We start from the raw sequence: 16928 nt of genomic DNA on the forward strand, positions 1-16928 counted from the left end.
CTGAGTTCAAATCTGACCTCTCACACTTACTAGTTTGTGACCCTGGGCAAGTCGCTTAACCCTGTTTGTCTCAGTTTCCTCATCTGTAAAATGAGCTGGAGAAGGACATAGCAAATCACTCCAGTATCTTTTGCCTTAAGATTTATAGGAGGATGTGGACAAGAGCTTCACAGGATTAGAAGGCATGGTTAGGAATACCCATATCAGTGAAATTATATATCTATCAAATTATTAAACTGGGAGTTTTCTCTTCTCTGCCTTCCCTCATAGTGTTGATGTATAACCTGAAATTATGTGAAAGCACTTTGTAAACTATAAAATATTATATGTGTATAACAAAGTGATTATGTATTACTTCTCCATTGAAATTAATCAAATCACCCACCTTTCCTTCTTTCCAATCACCTCCATCATCTCCCTTCCCACCATCAGCACCCATACCCCAAACTCCCACAACTCACAATCAGAATCAATGAGAATCTGGTCAGGGAACTAGACTGTAGCTCAGGAATGTTCTGGGGCTGTGGGAGCTTAAGCTGGTCTCCCTCATCTGGAAGAGTCCATCAGGATTAGCTGAGAAACAATTCTTTGAAGTTTAGCCTAGGTCAAGGTCACCATAACCTGCCAGACTTAATAGCCCAAAGATAAGGTGGTTTCAAAAATCCCCTATGGGGGGGGGGGGGCGGCGATCCTTTGTTCTCAAAGAGGACCAATGACATCAGAAAGGTTGATAAAGTCTTGACTTTCAAGTGAATTGGATTTAAGTGAGGCAGAGCTGTGCAAAGTCATCAGCCTCATTCTCTCCTCCAGAGTTATCAGAGTCCAGCGGCAAGGCATAGCTCAAGACAACCGGCAATGGCCCAGAATACAGTGGGAGACCTTGGCCCTTTAAAGCTAAAGTCTTTCCCAGTTCTCAGTTTGCCCATTTGGTATTCAAATGCCATTAACCCAGCCCCTATCTTCTTACCTTTCCAATGTTCTTACACCTTAGTCTCCACCACCTCCCTCTACAATCATATGCTGTGATCTGATGACACCGGCTTCTTTGCCGTTCTTCTCACAAGACCATCTCCTGAGCCCAGACACTTTTGCTGACTGTCTCTCATATCTGGAATTCTCTCCATCTCCTGGCTTCCCTGGCTTCTTTCAGGTCTTAAAATCCCACCTTCTACAAGACGCCTGTCCCAATCCCTTTCAATGCTAGTGTCTTCCCTCTGTTGATTTATCTCCAATTTGTCCTGTATAAGAAAAAGAGCTAAGTGGCACTGCAACCTGGAGTCAGGCAGACTCATCTTCCTGAGTTCAAATCTGACCTCTCACACTTACTAGTTTGTGACCCTGGGCAAGTCGCTTAACCCTGTTTGCCTCAGTTTCCTCATCTGTAAAATGAGCTGGAGAAGGAAATAGCAAATCACTCCAGTATCTTTTGCCAAGAAAACTCCAAATGGGGTCATAAAAAATTGGACATGACTGAAAAATGACTAAACAAAATATATATACAGTTATTTGCACATTGTCTTCCCCATTAGACTACGGTCCTTGAAGGGAGGGACTGTCTTTTGTTTTTCTTTGTATCCCCAGAGCTTAGCACAGTGTCTGGCACACAATAAGCGCTCAATAAATCCTTGCGGACTGACTCGTACTACCTACGGATATGACCTTAGCCAAGACACTTACCCTCTCCGATCCCCTGTTTCCTCACGTGTAAGGCTGGGTGAGCCCTAAGATCCATTACAGCTTTAAAATCCTATGAGGAGGTAAAATTTAAATGGCCCCCCTCCAAAGCTTTCATTTCTGCCCCCCCCCCGAGATCCTCTCATCTCCCCTACCACTCTGTCTTCACCAGCAGCAGCAGCAGCAACACCCTTACCTACAGCTCTCAGCCCTAACCACTCCCCCACCACGGAGCCCCTCACAACTCCACATCTGCTCCATCCCTATACCCTCAACATCTTCTGTTCCTCCCACTTCTACCCCTACAATGCCCCCAGCTCTACTCTATACTCCATCCCCTACAACTATACCCACTGTGGCCTCTATACTTACAGATCCATACCCTGCAAGAGATCCAAAGAATCACTTGAGGTTCATGTAACTTAATTCTGATTATTTTTTTTTGTGAGCATTGTCTTGAGGAAAAATGAAGATGTGCTATGCCTAAAGCCGAGTAAGGGAAGGGTCTGGGCAAAAGACTTTTTGGCAAGGATGGCAAAGGCTTCCTACAACCAATGTTACTGATCAGTTGTACCTATAAACCACAACCACTATCTCTATCCTCACCCTAGAACCCATGACAGAGGAGTGGGGAGTTCACTAGTCTTGGTGAAAGAGCATAATCAGACCAGATGTACCCAGTCGGCTCCTTCAGGACAGGAAGGATTTTAGGATCACAGAGTCAGAGCTGGAAGGGATTTCAGAGGCCATCTAGACCACTTTACAGACGACAAGACTGGGGCCCAGGGAAGTTACGTGACTTGCCAAAGATCACACAGGAAGTATAAGAGGTGGGCTCTGAATCTAGGCTCTCTAAATCCAGTGATGGATTAAAATAATCCACTGCCAGCCAGTTGCCCCCAAAAACACCTTCAGCCTAGGAGTGGGTCATGAGTCCAGGGAGCCTACCTAGGACAGAGAAAGCCTCTTGCCATCTGAAACAACAGACTTCCCTGAATGTTTCCACCAGGCAACAGGAGTTGGCTGGAACTATACCTTCCCTGTGTTCAGTCAAGCCTAGGTATTTCTCTTATCAGTATTTAGAATCACAGAATTATTCTCAGTGTCTATATAGATTTTAGGGGCCTGATAAACATAGTGAGGCCAAAGGTTCCTTAAACCTCTTTTCCCATGTCACTAGAGTTGGATTTGCTCCAAGTAACCCTAGAAGAAGAACTATGACCAGTTTGAGGAGTAACAAACAGGTAAACTTGGGTTCAATGTGAGGAAAAATGTCCTAACCTTCAGAGCCATCTATCAATGGAATGGAATGTCTGGAAAGGTAATGAGTTCCCCATCACTAGGAATGTTTAAAGCTAGAAGAACATCATCAAGGGATAATATAGTGAAGATCCCTGCATTAAGCAGTTAAATGGGACCTGAGATGTTTTTCAACTCAGCTTCTATAGGCCTTCTACATTGTATGGAAAATTATCAACATAATTGATATAACCCATGACTACTGGGCAAGATCCTGGAAGGCCCCAAATAGAGTAAATTAGGATGAAACTCCCCCCACCCACTCCCAGCTGGCACTTAAAAACAAAAAGGACATCTGAGAATGATGCATATGCCATCAATCTACATGTCCCCTTCTCCATCCCCATAAACATTGAACGGACAAGAATTACAATCTGCCTTCTACCAATCCCCTCCTCAGGCTGTTCCTCTGTCACATCTAGAACATACATGTGTAGGACATATGTGTGAGTTTCAAGAGACCTGCAGGATCATTGAGTCCAGCCCCTCTTAATTTTCCACATGAGAAAACAGATCAAAACTGAGAAAATTACTTGCCCGAGATCCAAAACCACAATTTCCGACTCTAAACCCAGTGCCTTTTCCTCCCCCGTAATATTTTCCCTGACCATTCCATCCCATACTGACCTTGCCCCTACCTTGAACAGCCCTTATACTATAGCCTCATCCCACCTCCTACCTCCAGGCCTGGGATCTTTTAAAATCAATCAATCGTTCATTCAATAAAATTTATTAAGCTCCTACTACACGCAAAACACTCTTCTAAATGTTGGAGATACAAAAAGAGGCAAAAAATAGTCTTCTGCCCTCAGGAGCTTACAGTTTAATGGATGAGACAACATGCAAACAAATATATACAAAGCGAGCTGTGTACAGGATAAATAGAAAATAATTAACAGAGGGAAAGCACTGGAATTAAGAGGGGATGGGGAAGGTTTCCAGTAAAAGATGGAATCTTAGTTGGGACTTAAAGGAAGCCAGGGAATATCAGTAGACATAACAGAGGAGAGAGAACATTCCAGAAATGAGGGACAGCCAGAGAAAATGTCCAGAGCCAAGAGATGGAGTGTCTTGTTTGTGGAACAGCCAGGAAACCAGTGTCAAAATATTCTTGATTAACAGAGGATTCAAAAAAAATCTGGCAAACTTTTTAAAGACTCCGGCACAGAGCTATATCCTCTGCCTTAGACCATGTACATGGTCACATCAGACATACCCTATGAGTTATGTGGGAACTCTAGGTCCAGGATAAATGGGCCTAGAAGATGAGACTGTGGTCCATCCCTCTGACAAAAAGGCTCCTCCCTCTCCCCATACCTCCTAGGATAATACAATCTAATCTGAGAGCATGGAGGAACCCCAAACAAAATTTATTTCTCTCTCCTGAAGAAGTGATACATAGGTCTCAATAAGAGAGGGGAATAATTCTGGGAGGTGATATTGGGGTAGAGTGGGACAACCAAGCCCACACTTTAATTGGCCTGGTAAAGTATGCAAAGAGTCCGTCCATCTCTTACATTCATCTCAATGGGCTGGCAACATCACTGAGAGAAGAGCCTGGGCTGGCAGCCTAACCAGATCACCCTTTAAGGATTGACTTCAAAGGCTTTAAGACCGGAGTTGAGGACTTTACAGAAGGCATTGAACTGATTGTGATGGACGACTTGGTGGCTGAGGATGAAGAAGAATTTGAAAGGGCCTTTCTCCTGGAGGATGCTAAGGAAGAATGAGGCAGTCTCTTTAAGATAGCCGATGCTGAAGAGACCGATGACTGCTTTAAAGAAGAAAAGGAGGAGACTGAAGACAGCTTCAAAGAAGATATTGAGGTGACCGAGGAAGTCTTGGATGAAACCGGGCTGGAGAAAGAGAGGCTTTGTGACTGGATGGGAGTATCCATAGACATCTGCCTGACCAGAGAGAGGCTCTTGATGATTTGCTGGGTGACTAGCCAGACATGTTTTTTCCTAGGAGTCTGCGTTGTCCTCAGGATGGCCATGTTGGATCGGGTCAAATCTTGCAGGTCTTTGCAAGGGAGGCTCCTATAGACCCAAGGCGAGATCTGACCACAAAACCAGAGAAAGACAAAAAATCAGCATGGGGGCCTAGGGTGAAGGGGGAACTAGCATTGGGCAATTCTCTTGACCTCTGGAGAGAGACATACCATACCCATCATCAGATGTGGGGCAAAGAGAGGAGACCAAACTGAAAACAAAGAGATTGATTATTGTGCTGTGCTCACTGATAGCAGATTCAGTTTCCTAGGGTACAGATTTGGCTTTTATAACCTTTCAGTATACCACCAATCAGTCACATTCTACAGCAGCTTAGGATAGATAAGTAAAGTGTTTTACAGGACAGGGTAGAGAAAGAGGGGAATCATTCAAGGGAGAAAAGGGGAATATCTGGAGTGCAAGTGGAAGGATTTATTATCAGACTTGGGCAGGAGACAAGGGGAAATGACTGAATACTTTTACAATTGTGAAAGTCCTTTTAGACAAAACGGCAGCATGTCTTATCCAAGGACAGCAAATAGTTGTTACAACAGTGGGACAAGAGTATCTGCTTTACTATGTCCTTGCATAGTTTGTAAATATTTTATTTCTCCTTCAACAGGAGTTGGGGACTTTCTGGTATTAGGAAATAATGGATCTCCGCTCAGAATTTATTGTGGCAGCAGATTCTGAATTTAGAGGCTAAGGATTTCAACTCAAGTCTCAGCTTTGCCACTTGTTTGCTGTGTGATCTTGAACAAGTCATTTGCTCTCTTTAGGATTTAGTATCCTCACCTAAAAAATGAGGGAACTGGACAAAGTGATTTCTAAGTCCATCCCAGCTCTCCATTCTGTGCTCCTGTGCCTTATTTTGCACACAGTTCTAACAAGCTAAAAATCTGGTTTCCAAACCTGGAGTAGATTTTTTTAAGCAAATCATAAGGAAGCATCAGGGCTACTAAAGTTTACTGTGCAATTCACTGAGATCAATGAGAAGTGATAGATAACAGCCAGAGAATGAGGAAAAGAAAATTATAACAGAAAAAAAAACAGAAGAAATGAACAAAGTCCAGCAGTCAGTCCTCATTAAGAGTCAGGGCAAGCAACCACACACACACACACACACACACACACACACACACACCCCACACCAGCAGCCCATGAGGATAGCACAACCCAGCACAACAATCGGTATTCACAATTATTACTCAGAGCAAGCAAGAAATGGTAAATGTATCCTCTGCTTAAGAAAACATGTGTCTTATGTAATCAATATCTTACTGCTTTCCTTCTCAAGCTGTGTGGGAGGGGCAGGAAGGAGGGAATTTGAAACTCAAAAAATTTTTTTAAATGAATATTAAAATCTTACATGTAATTAGGAAATATTTAACGAAATAAATAAAAATACACTTAAAAAAGAAAACGTGATGCACTTAAAAAGTTTTTTCATTTAGAACTTTGAGGTTATGTTCAACTCTTCTCTTTCTTTCACTTCTAATCTCTAATGAGTTAAGAAATCCTGATGATTCTACCTCCATATCATCTCTCCCATCCCTATTCTCTATTCCTGCGGCCACAACTCAAGTCCAGGCCCTCATTACCACCCACCTTGGACTCCTATACCTTCATAATCTGTCATGACAAGTCTGCCCATTTTCTTCCCTTTCCAAGTCGTCTTTTCTACTGCTGCCAAAAATACTTTTCATGTCCTTCACTCTACTTATGTCACTCCTTTACTCAAAAATCTTAAATGGCTCCCTATTACCCATAAAGTCCAAACTCCTTTGCCTGACATTCAAGGCCTCCCGCAACTTGATGCCACCCTGACTTTACAGTTTCACCATATACCCTCTGGCCAAATTGATCTAGTCTCTATAGCCAGACAATGTCCTGAATTCTCTTGCTTCCATGCTTTTGTTCACATTATCTATTCCCTGTGCTCCACCCCTGGAATTTTGGGCTCTCATAGGTGAGCTTTTTGTCTCACCTTCCCCAGAAGCAGCTTCCCATGCCAATTCCTAGATACCTCCACACCATGCTGCCACCCCACCCCCTCTTTCCAGCTTCTTTTTATGAGTTAAATTAGAATGTGTTTCTTGTAAGCAAAAACTATCTTGCTCACTTAAATTGTATCCCCAAGGCCTGAGACAGAGTAAATGATTAAGAAATGTTTTGCCTATCCATCTACCCTTTCATACCTATAGAATTTCTATCTACCCTTAGAGTTCAAATCAAGTGCCTTCTTCTCCTCGAAGTCCTCCCAGATGCTCCTGGTGGATAATGATGACACCCCCTCAGGTCTCACATATAACTTTGCCCAAAGTCTTGAGTTTCAGTCCAAGACCTGATTCTGACAATCACTAATTGTACAATTCACTTTGTATCTCTGGGACTGAGTTCTTCATTTTTAAATAAAAATAAAAATAATATTTTAAAGGGTTATGGTGATGAAAACATTTTGTAAGACTTAAAGGTCTAAAGAAATGCAAGTTATCTTCATTATGCATTCATTATATACTAATGCACAATGATTAAGTCAGACATCTTCAGTCAACACCAGAGAAAGTGGGTCCTCATTCCGAGGCACAGCTAGATTAAGTAATGGATATCCATAAAAGTAATCCAACTTCTAAAGAATTCTACCCACTCCTATGTTTTAACCTTACCTGACCTTCTTTATGATTGGTGTGTCCAGATGTATCTGGGGTTTGCTTTCCCTCCCTGGCACATTTACAAAAGGTTTCAGCTCTCTTTGCCTCATTATAAAACTGTACAGGCCCTAACATCTTTGGGCCATCCAGAACCAACCTACTTTCTGGACACTATTAGTTGCCTGGGTTGCAGTTATAGGTTGCAGCTTTATTTCCCAAAACCACACCAATGTAGAGTCTCGATATAGCAATGAAGTGCATGTCTTATCCAAATAAGTATGCCCACTAAATTGATATCCATATATATGAATATATATATAATGTGCATATATGTATATGTACACACACATACATGCATATACAGATATTTTTTAACTACAATTATTTCAATTTAGTGCCAGGTTTTGCCTGCATTCCTCGAAATCTCTGAACTGAGCACAACAGTTAGGTGTTTATATCTCCAGAAGTTTATAAGGGCAGGAATTATCCTACCTAAATTTTTCTATTTCACACAGCATCTAGTACAAGGCTCTGCAAACCACAGGCACCTGGCAAATGTTTATCTAATAAATAAATGAAGCTCACTAAACCTCACTAAAATATAGAAAGTTTCCACGTTCAGAAAGGTAAGTTTCAACCATCTAGAGCTATTGGTACGCTGAACTCCCTAACAAGGGCAAATAAAAAGAATTCTCACTGTGCTCTCATTAACTCTAGTTTTCCCAACTAAGCCGGAAGCAGGAACTAGAATGGTATGTGAGACAAATAGGACTCAGAGTCCCCAGTGGTCATGGAAGGTGGTCAGGATACTCCCTTGAGACTTCCTCTCTTACACTGTAGCCTAACCAACTAACTCAGTTGGCCAAAGTCCACCACTTGCCCTTCTTCCTCCCAGTTCTTCATCAAGCCCCCTTAATACATTTCCCTGACCTTTCCTACCTCATCACTTTTATCAGTATCCAATCTCTACTTATATTTAAGGAGAGATACACAGTCATCCCAACATTACATTTTTGCCATTGTTTTCGATTAATCCTACTTTAACAATTCAGTAGGAATATAACCCAGGCTGTTGCATATTTGCATAAGCTCGCATTCATTGGTGAAGGAAATAATGACTCAGTGCTCCAAGCTTGTGAGGCTACCTGTCTGTTCCCAAAATATCTCTTCTCTCTCTCTCTCTCTCTCTCTCTCTCTCTCTCTCTCTCTCTCTCTCTCTCTCTCTCTCTCTCTCCCTTCCTCCCTCCCTCCCTCCCTCCCACTCTCCCCTCCTTTTTCTTTCTCTCTCCGTCCTTGATCATCTGAATATAGTTCTGCCAGGAAAGAGAGGGAAAGACCTGATGAAATCTGAAGGTTATCTCTAGTCTTGGAAAGTGATTTATCTAAGATAACACAGTCAGCAAGTGGTAGAACCCCACTCACATCCAGGTTAGACATCAAACACAATGCTCTTTTTACTCCACTCTCAGAAACTCCTCTGTCCACTCCCCAATCCCAGAAAACACCTTGCACATTGGTTAGCTAGGATTCTGACCTCTTTTTCTTTCAGAAACTTCAGTGGTAATAGCCGACTCTCAGGCATGCGCTGCCGATCCTTTGGTTTATATGCCTTTCCAACGATGTCACTTCTCTGAAACAATCACAAGCACTTGTGAAGATTTAAAAGGATAACTTTAAAAGGATAACCCCAGGTAACTAGGGTTCCCGAAAAGCCCTAAGACCCAGCCTCCCTCTCACCAGCATCCCAGACGTCTTCAACTTGTTCCAAGTGTCCTCAAACCCCTCGCCGGCTTTGACAGATCCCAGCATGCTCTGCTCAGCCAACTGCCTGAGTCTGGCCATGGCCTCCGGAGACTTGCTATGCAGTAAGGACATGAGCTCTATCTGATCCCTGCGCTGCTGCATCAGGACCCTAGTGTACTCATCTTCTTTTCTAGGGCAGAAATGACTCAGGCTCAGTACTCAACCTGTCCTACTACCCCTCCCCAGGCCAAGCTTGCAGGAAAAGCCTGGAAAAGGAGAGTAGTCCTTTAAAATATGTCCTAGAGGTTCCCCAGGGGAGAGGGGGAGGAGGTGCTTTCTTCACATCACTCCATTTATCCAAATCTTGCCACCTGACTTTCAAGGTTCACCTCACCTCCTCCCTCATCTAAACTGCTGCAGTCTTTACTGTCTGTACCATATGTTTGAGATCAGTACTGTGCAGGAAAGGATGTGATGGTTAAGTTCCCATGGCTGGTGGTCTTGTTTAGCTAAGGTGGCAAACCCTTAGGGACAAGAAGCAAATATTCACATACAAGGGGCATGATCCCAATACTTCTTGGACCAAGTTACAAGTATAGCCAATTAGAGGTGGTTATATCACTTGGTATGAGAGAGCCCCCTTTAGTAGATGGAGAGCTGGACTTGGAACGAGGAAGGCCTGATTTTAAGTCTCATCTCTGTCTGACACATACTGGCTGTGTAACCCTGAAAAGTCACTAACTTCTCAGCATCCTGGGCAACACCGAAACTATAAATTGTAGAGAAGGCGCCCTCCTGCCTTGGTAGAGGGAGTTTTCTCATCCAGGAATTCCCTATACCAAGGAAGTCACAAACTCAGTCTTTATCCCTATTCACTTTGGTGGGACAAGGGTGGGGGGGGGGAGTTTCTTTGCTCCTACCTCACCTCAGTGTCTTTATGTATTAAGTGAGAGGATTCAGCAAAACGGCCTTTAGGAACTGTTCCAAGTCTGACTGACTGACTCTCCCTCTCTCTCCATATACATATATATACACATATATATGTATATATATACATATATTCTTAGGTCCTTCTCCAAAACTGACACTCCATGTCCTAAAGGACCTTCTGACTGAGACATTCTGTGATTCAACACTGGAGTATTGGAACATGTATCTCAGTCCAGCTCCAAACCAAATTAAAGGTCCTGCAGTTTTAGAAAATGGAACCTGTATGCCATACCAAGTTTGGGGATTTTTCCTACCTACCACCACCATCCCCCTTGTTAGTCTAGAGAAGTTTGCAGTTGGTCTACTCACTCCCACTCAGGGACTTCCTTCATCATAGGCTTTGCTATTGGCTCTTCAATGGATGGTTTTTTGTAGAAGTCAATCTTCTCTGCAGGCACAAGCTTTCTCCAAAGGCACAAGCCAAACGTTCCTGAGATTTAACTCATATCAGTTCAGTAACTAGAATTGACAACCTTCTATCCTCCCTCAGCCCCTCTCTGCCTCTGAGGAGTATTCCCCACCCAATCTTTCTTCCCTCAACCCTTGTACCTGCTTCCCCATCCCTTCTCTATTTGGCTATCCCCAGAGTGGACATCAGTCTCTCATCTGAGACCCCAAATCTCTGAAAGAGCTAGATCAGAAGTCAGATGACTTCAGCTTTGCTATATGTCTTTAGACAAGTCATATAATCACTCTGGGTTTCAAATTAATATTTAAAAAATAGGGGTGGGTTGATCAAACCAAGATAGTAGGGTATAAACAAACAATACAATTCAGCTCCTACCACAACTACTCCAACAATGACTTAGGGAGAATACCAAACCAGTAGCAATTAGGAAATTGAAGGAGAAACTATAGTGAATGACTATTTCCTAACAAGTAGAAATTCAACCTACAGGCAAATGACCAGAATAAAAAACATGAAACATGGTTGGATCACAATTCTGGACCCAATGCCCAGAACTCTGAGCTAGGCCAGTATCATAGGGATAACCAGACCTAATCATAGCTAGCACAGGGCCCAGGGTCCAGACCAGTAGCATGGGATCTCTCTCACAGTGGCTGAGAGCAGGGACTCAGCACACAAGAGCTCAGAGCTAAGGCAACAGCATGGGGATGCCCAGAGCTATTTATAAATTCAGCCCTGAGCCCATGCCATCATCTTAGGGTCTCTCAGAGGGACTAGGAGCACAGTCTCAGTGCCCATAACCCCATGTTGTGGTCACCCAGGGCAGGTCATAGACCTAGTGTCCTGCTGGGGACAGTTGTGGGAAGGTGGACAGAGGGTGTCTCCCAGTGGGGCCAGGATTGCAGACTAACACCAGAGCTCCCAACTAAGCCAACAATACCAGGTTGCCTAAAGTAGATTGCTGTAAGAAAGAATAAAGAAAAAATACAGAACTATTATGATAGCAGGAATGCCCAAGACACAAACTTACAAGAGGAAAATAACCCCAACACACCTAAAAGCAAAGCCTAAAAGAAAAACACAGCTTGCACACCAGATTAATGCAAATTCCTACAAGAAATTATGCACGAATTTTCAAAATGATATTACAAATGAAATGAGAATTATAGATGAAAAAATGGAAAAAGGAAGGAGAATTGCAGAGGAAAGACTTGGAAAGAAAACTAACAAATTACCATAAGAGGTTCAAAACTTTGCTCAGGTAAAGAACTTCATAAAAATCAGACTAGATCAAAAAGAAATTATTGATTCCAAGAAACAAAAACAAAGTCAAAAGATTTAAAAATAGAAGAAAATACAAAGCATCTCATATCAAAGACAACTGACTTTGAAAACAGATCAAGAAGAATGACTTAGGAATCATAGGGCTACCTGAAATCCATGACCAAAAATAGAGCTGGATAGAGTATTTAAAGAAATGATCGAAGAAATCTGCCCAGGCATTTTAGAAGAAGAGGACAAAGTGAAAACAGAAAACATCCACTGATCATCTCCTAAAAGAAACCCAAAAATGAAAATTTTCAGAAATATCATTGCAAAACCCAGAGCTTCCAGGTCGAAGAAAAAACTATGTTAAGAAAGCAAGAATTCAAATATTAATGCACTACAGTCAAAATCACATAAAATTTAACAGCTACCACTATAAACAAACAGAGAGTAGTAAGACAGTATTTCAAAAGGCAAAAGAAAGAGGCATACAACCAAGAATAACTAATATTTCCAAGCATTCTTGATAAAAAGAACAGAGCTTAATAGAAACTTTGACATACAAACATAGAGAAGCATAGATAAATACAAATGAGCAATGAGGTAAAGCCTTTACAAAAATAAAGTACTTGCTTTCTAATTGTGAGGAAGGGGGGAAGATAATACAAACATCCCCTGAGAACTACAATACCATCAGAGGTTGTGTAGGGAGTCACCTGGGAAAGGTTTTTGTTATATTTTGATGATCTTAAAAGAAGAAACGAAAGAAGACGGAAAGGATGCCTTAAGAAAGAAAAGAGAGAGCAGAGCCAAGAGGGTGGCATGAAAACAGGGACTGGCTTGAGCTCTCCCCCAAATCTCTCCAAACACCTGTAAAAAATGACTCTAAACAAATTCTAGAGCTACAGAACCCACAAAATGACAGAGTGAAATGAGTCTTCAGCCCAAGACAGCCTGGATGGTCACTGAGAAGGGTCTATCGCAACGTTCTGGGAGCTGAGCACAGCTCAGCACTGGAAGGGGAAGGCCTCCGGGCCCTGAATCACTGAGCTGTGGCGGGTACCAGACTTCTCAACCCACAAACGCCAAAGACAATGGAGCAGGTCAGGGGAAAAACTGTTAGACCTGGGTGAGAAGAGGGCATGGTCCAGCCCCAGTCCCAGGAGTGGTTGCAGCAGTAGCAGCTGCTTCTGGAGCTCCAGGCCCACAGATGGTGGGGGAAATCAAGCAGCTGATCAGAGTAGGAGTGCAGGGATCTCTTTACTGGCACTGAGGCAGCATTTTCTTGCTTTGCCCTTCTTGGATCTGGGTCACAGTCCTGGTTGGTGGTCCTTGGGGGAGAAGGAGGACTGGGGTGGCAGAGCTTGTGGTGACTGTGAAGAGGGAGTCCTCCTAGTAGTTACATAGCAGAAAGAAGTACTCACACTCACAGACCAGAGCACAGGCCAGGAGAGGAGTATCATACCAACTCAGAATAGAAGTAGCTCTGAAAACAGCAGTGCAAAAGCCCTGAAGCTTGGGACAGAGCACTCTCCATTCTGGAAGCAGTCATGCCCTGATGAAGAGCTCAAAAGCCAAGTAGTTGGCAGGGAAAATGAGCAGGCAGCATAAAAGGACTCAGACTGTAGAATCTTAATTTGGTAACAAAGAAGATCAAAACATACAGCCAGAAGAAGTCAACAAAGTCAAAGAGCCTACATCAAAAGCCTCCAAGAAAAATATGAATCGGTCTCAGGCCATGGAAGAGCTCAAAAAGGATTTGGAAAAGCAAGTAAGAGAAGTAGAGGAAAAACTGGGAAGAGAAATGAGAGTGATGCAAGAAAATCATGAAAAACAAGTCAACAGCTTGCTAAAGGAGACCCCAAAAATACTGAAGAAAATAACACTTTAAAAAAATAGACTAATCCAAATGTCAAAAGAGCTCCAAAAAGCCAATGAAGAGAAGAATGCCTTAAAAGGCAGAATTAGCCAAATGGAAAAGGAGGTCCAAAGGATCACTGAAGAAAATAATGCCTTAAAAATTAGAATGGAGCAAGTGGAAGCTAGTGACTTTATGAGAAATCAAGAAATTATAAAACAGAACCAAAAGAATGAAAAAATGGAAGACAATGTGAAATATCTCATTGAAAAAACCACTGACCTGGAGAATAGAGCCAGGAGAAGTAATTTAAAAATTATTGGACTACCTGAAAGCCATGATCAAAAAAAGAGCCTAGACATCATCTTTCAAGAAATTATCAAGGAAAACTTCCCTGGTATTCTAGAATCAGAGGGTAAAATAGAAATTGAAAGAATCCACCAATCGCCTGTTGAAAAAGATCCCAAAAGGAAAACTCCTAGGAATATTGTAATCAAATTCCCGAGTTCCAAGGTCAAGGAGAAAATGTTACAAGCAGCCAGAAAGAAACCATTTGAGTATTGTGGAAACACAATCAGGATAACATAAGATCTAGCAGCTTCTACACTAAGGGATCAAAGGGCTTGGAATATGATATTCTAGAGGTCAAAGGAGCTAGGATTAAAACCAAGAATCACCTACCCAGTAAAACTGAGTATAATCCTTCAGGGCAAAATATAGACTTTCAATGAAATAGAGGACTTTCAAGTTTTCTCAGTGAAAAGATCAGAGCTGAATAGAAAATTTGACTTTCAAAGACAAGAATCAAAAGAAGCATGAAAAGGTAAACAGGAAAGAGAAATCATAAGGGACTTACTAAAGTTGAACTGTTTACATTCCTACATGGAAAGATGATATTTGTAACTCATGAGACCTTTCTCAGTATTATGGTAGTTAAAGGGAATAAATATATATGCATATATGTATAGATATATAGATATATATATATAGACAGAGGGCACAGGGTGAGTTGAATATAAAGGGATGATAACTAAAAAAATAAAATTAAGGAGTGAGGGAGGGATATATTGGGAGGAGAAAGGGAGAGATAGAATGGGATAAATTGTCTCATATAAAAGTGGTAAGAAAAAGCTGTTATAATGGAAGGGAAGAGGGGGTAGGAGAAAAGGAACCTTGCTCTCATCGGATTTGGTTTAAGGAGGGAATAACATACACATTCAATTGGGCCTACAGGAAAGTAGAGGGGAAGAGGATAAGAGGAGGGGCTGATAGAAGGGAGGGCAGATTGGGGGAGGAGGTGGTCAAAAGCAAACACTTTTGAAAAGGGACAGGGTCAAAGGAGAAAATTGAATAAAGGGAGGGCAGGATAGGATAGAGGGAAATACAGTTAGTCTTTCACAACATGACTATTATGGAAGTGTTTTGCATAATGATACATGTATAAGCTGTATTGAATTGCTTGCCTTCTCAAGGAGGATGGGTGTGAAGGGAAGAAGGGAGAGAATTTGGAACTCAGAGTTTTAAAAACAAATGTTAAAAAAATTATTTTTACATGCAACTGGGAAATAAGATATACAGGCATTGGGGTATAGAAATCTATCTTGCCCTACAAGAAAGTAAGGGGAAAGGGGATGGGGGGGGTGGGGTGATGGAAGGGAGGGCAGATTGGGGAAAGGGGCAATCAGAACACATGCCATCTTGGGGTGGGGGGAGGGTAAAGATGGGGAGAAAACTTGCAGCTCAAAATCTCGTGGACATGAATGTTGAAAACTAAAAATAGATTTTAAAAATGAACTTTAAAAATTTTTTAAACAAATTTTTTTAAAAAAGAAAGAAAGAAAAGGGAAGGAATGAAGGAAAATCTCCTATAATGGTTATGATGGCACAAAGAGAAGTCTTTATAAATGAGGAAGAAGGAGGCTATCATTTGAACCTCAATTTCATGTGAACTCACCAAAGAAGGATAGAATACAGATACATAACACATACACACAAATAAGGAATTTGGTGTAGAAATACAATCAACTCATTAGGGAAACAAGAGGAAACAGGGAGAGAAGAAAGGTGATAAATGAAAGAGAAAGTAGATCTAGAGTAAAGATTGTTATATCCAAAAAAAAAACCCTAAATTGGGAGGAGAGGGGATCATGAAGAGGAATTTAAAAGGAAATAAAGAGTAAGAACATGTAGTTGGGGTCTGGGAGAAGGGAAGATAAAAGAGCAGAGGAGCAAAAGCTGTTTACATCAAGTATAGACCAGTGGGGCTAGTTTCACTGCTCTTCCACACCCCTCTTCTTATGTGTAAAGAGTGGCCAGGGAGCAAAGAGAGGGGGGAAAGTATAAAAGAACAGGATGGAGGGAAATAAATAAAATGTAAAAGGCTTTCATGCAAACCAATTCAGCTAAGATTAGAAGGAGATGGTTAACTGGAAAAACTATTTACAACAAGTTTCTCTGATAAAGGTCTCATTTCCAAAATAAATAAGAAACTGATTCAAATTCTTAAGAATAAAAGCCATGTCTCTATTCATAAATGTCCAAAAGATATAAACAGGCAGTTCTCAAAGGAAGAAATGTACACTTTGCTGTTCAGTCATGTTCAGTCATGTCCAACTCTTCGTGACCCCCTTCAGGGTTTTCTTGGCAAAGAAACTGGAGTGGTTTGCCATTTCCTTCTGCAGCTCATTTCACAGGTGAACAAACTGAGGCAAACAGGGTTAAGTGACTTGCCCAGGGTCACACAGCTAGTAAGTTTCTGAGGCTGCATCTGAACTCAGGTCGTCCTGACTCCAGTCCTAGTACTCTGTAGATTGCATCACCTAACTGCATTAGAAATGCAAACAAGCTATGGCTAAATGAAAATAACTAGAAAAAATGCAAATTAAAGCAACTATGAAGTTGTGTCCCACCTATGAAATTGGAAAAGCTGACAAAAAAAGGTATAAGACAAATGTTGGAGAGGCTGCGGGAAAACAGGAACACCGACTCATTGTTGTCAGAGCTGTGAATTGGTCCGGCCATTCTTGAAAACAATTTGAAACTATGCT

The 16928-nt window shown here is 41.8% G+C and overlaps 1 protein-coding gene across 1 annotated transcript in view; it reads right to left on the reverse strand.

Annotated features, from left to right (window-relative positions):
* Positions 1-4277: 4277 nt before the first annotated feature.
* The window catches only part of EFCAB8 (EF-hand calcium binding domain 8), a 121002-nt gene continuing 108351 nt past the window's right edge, over positions 4278-16928 (reverse strand). The window contains exons 24-28 of the mRNA XM_036749787.1: positions 10672-10778; positions 10214-10218; positions 9353-9548; positions 9150-9245; positions 4278-5032 (exon numbers count right to left, since the gene is read on the reverse strand). Of these exons, the coding sequence (XP_036605682.1) occupies positions 4553-5032; positions 9150-9245; positions 9353-9548; positions 10214-10218; positions 10672-10778 (884 nt within the window). The 3' untranslated portion in view covers positions 4278-4552. The remainder of the gene's footprint in view (positions 5033-9149; positions 9246-9352; positions 9549-10213; positions 10219-10671; positions 10779-16928) is intronic.

Source organism: Trichosurus vulpecula, chromosome 3 (assembly GCF_011100635.1).
Source record: "Trichosurus vulpecula isolate mTriVul1 chromosome 3, mTriVul1.pri, whole genome shotgun sequence".
Classification (NCBI taxonomy): domain Eukaryota; kingdom Metazoa; phylum Chordata; class Mammalia; order Diprotodontia; family Phalangeridae; genus Trichosurus; species Trichosurus vulpecula.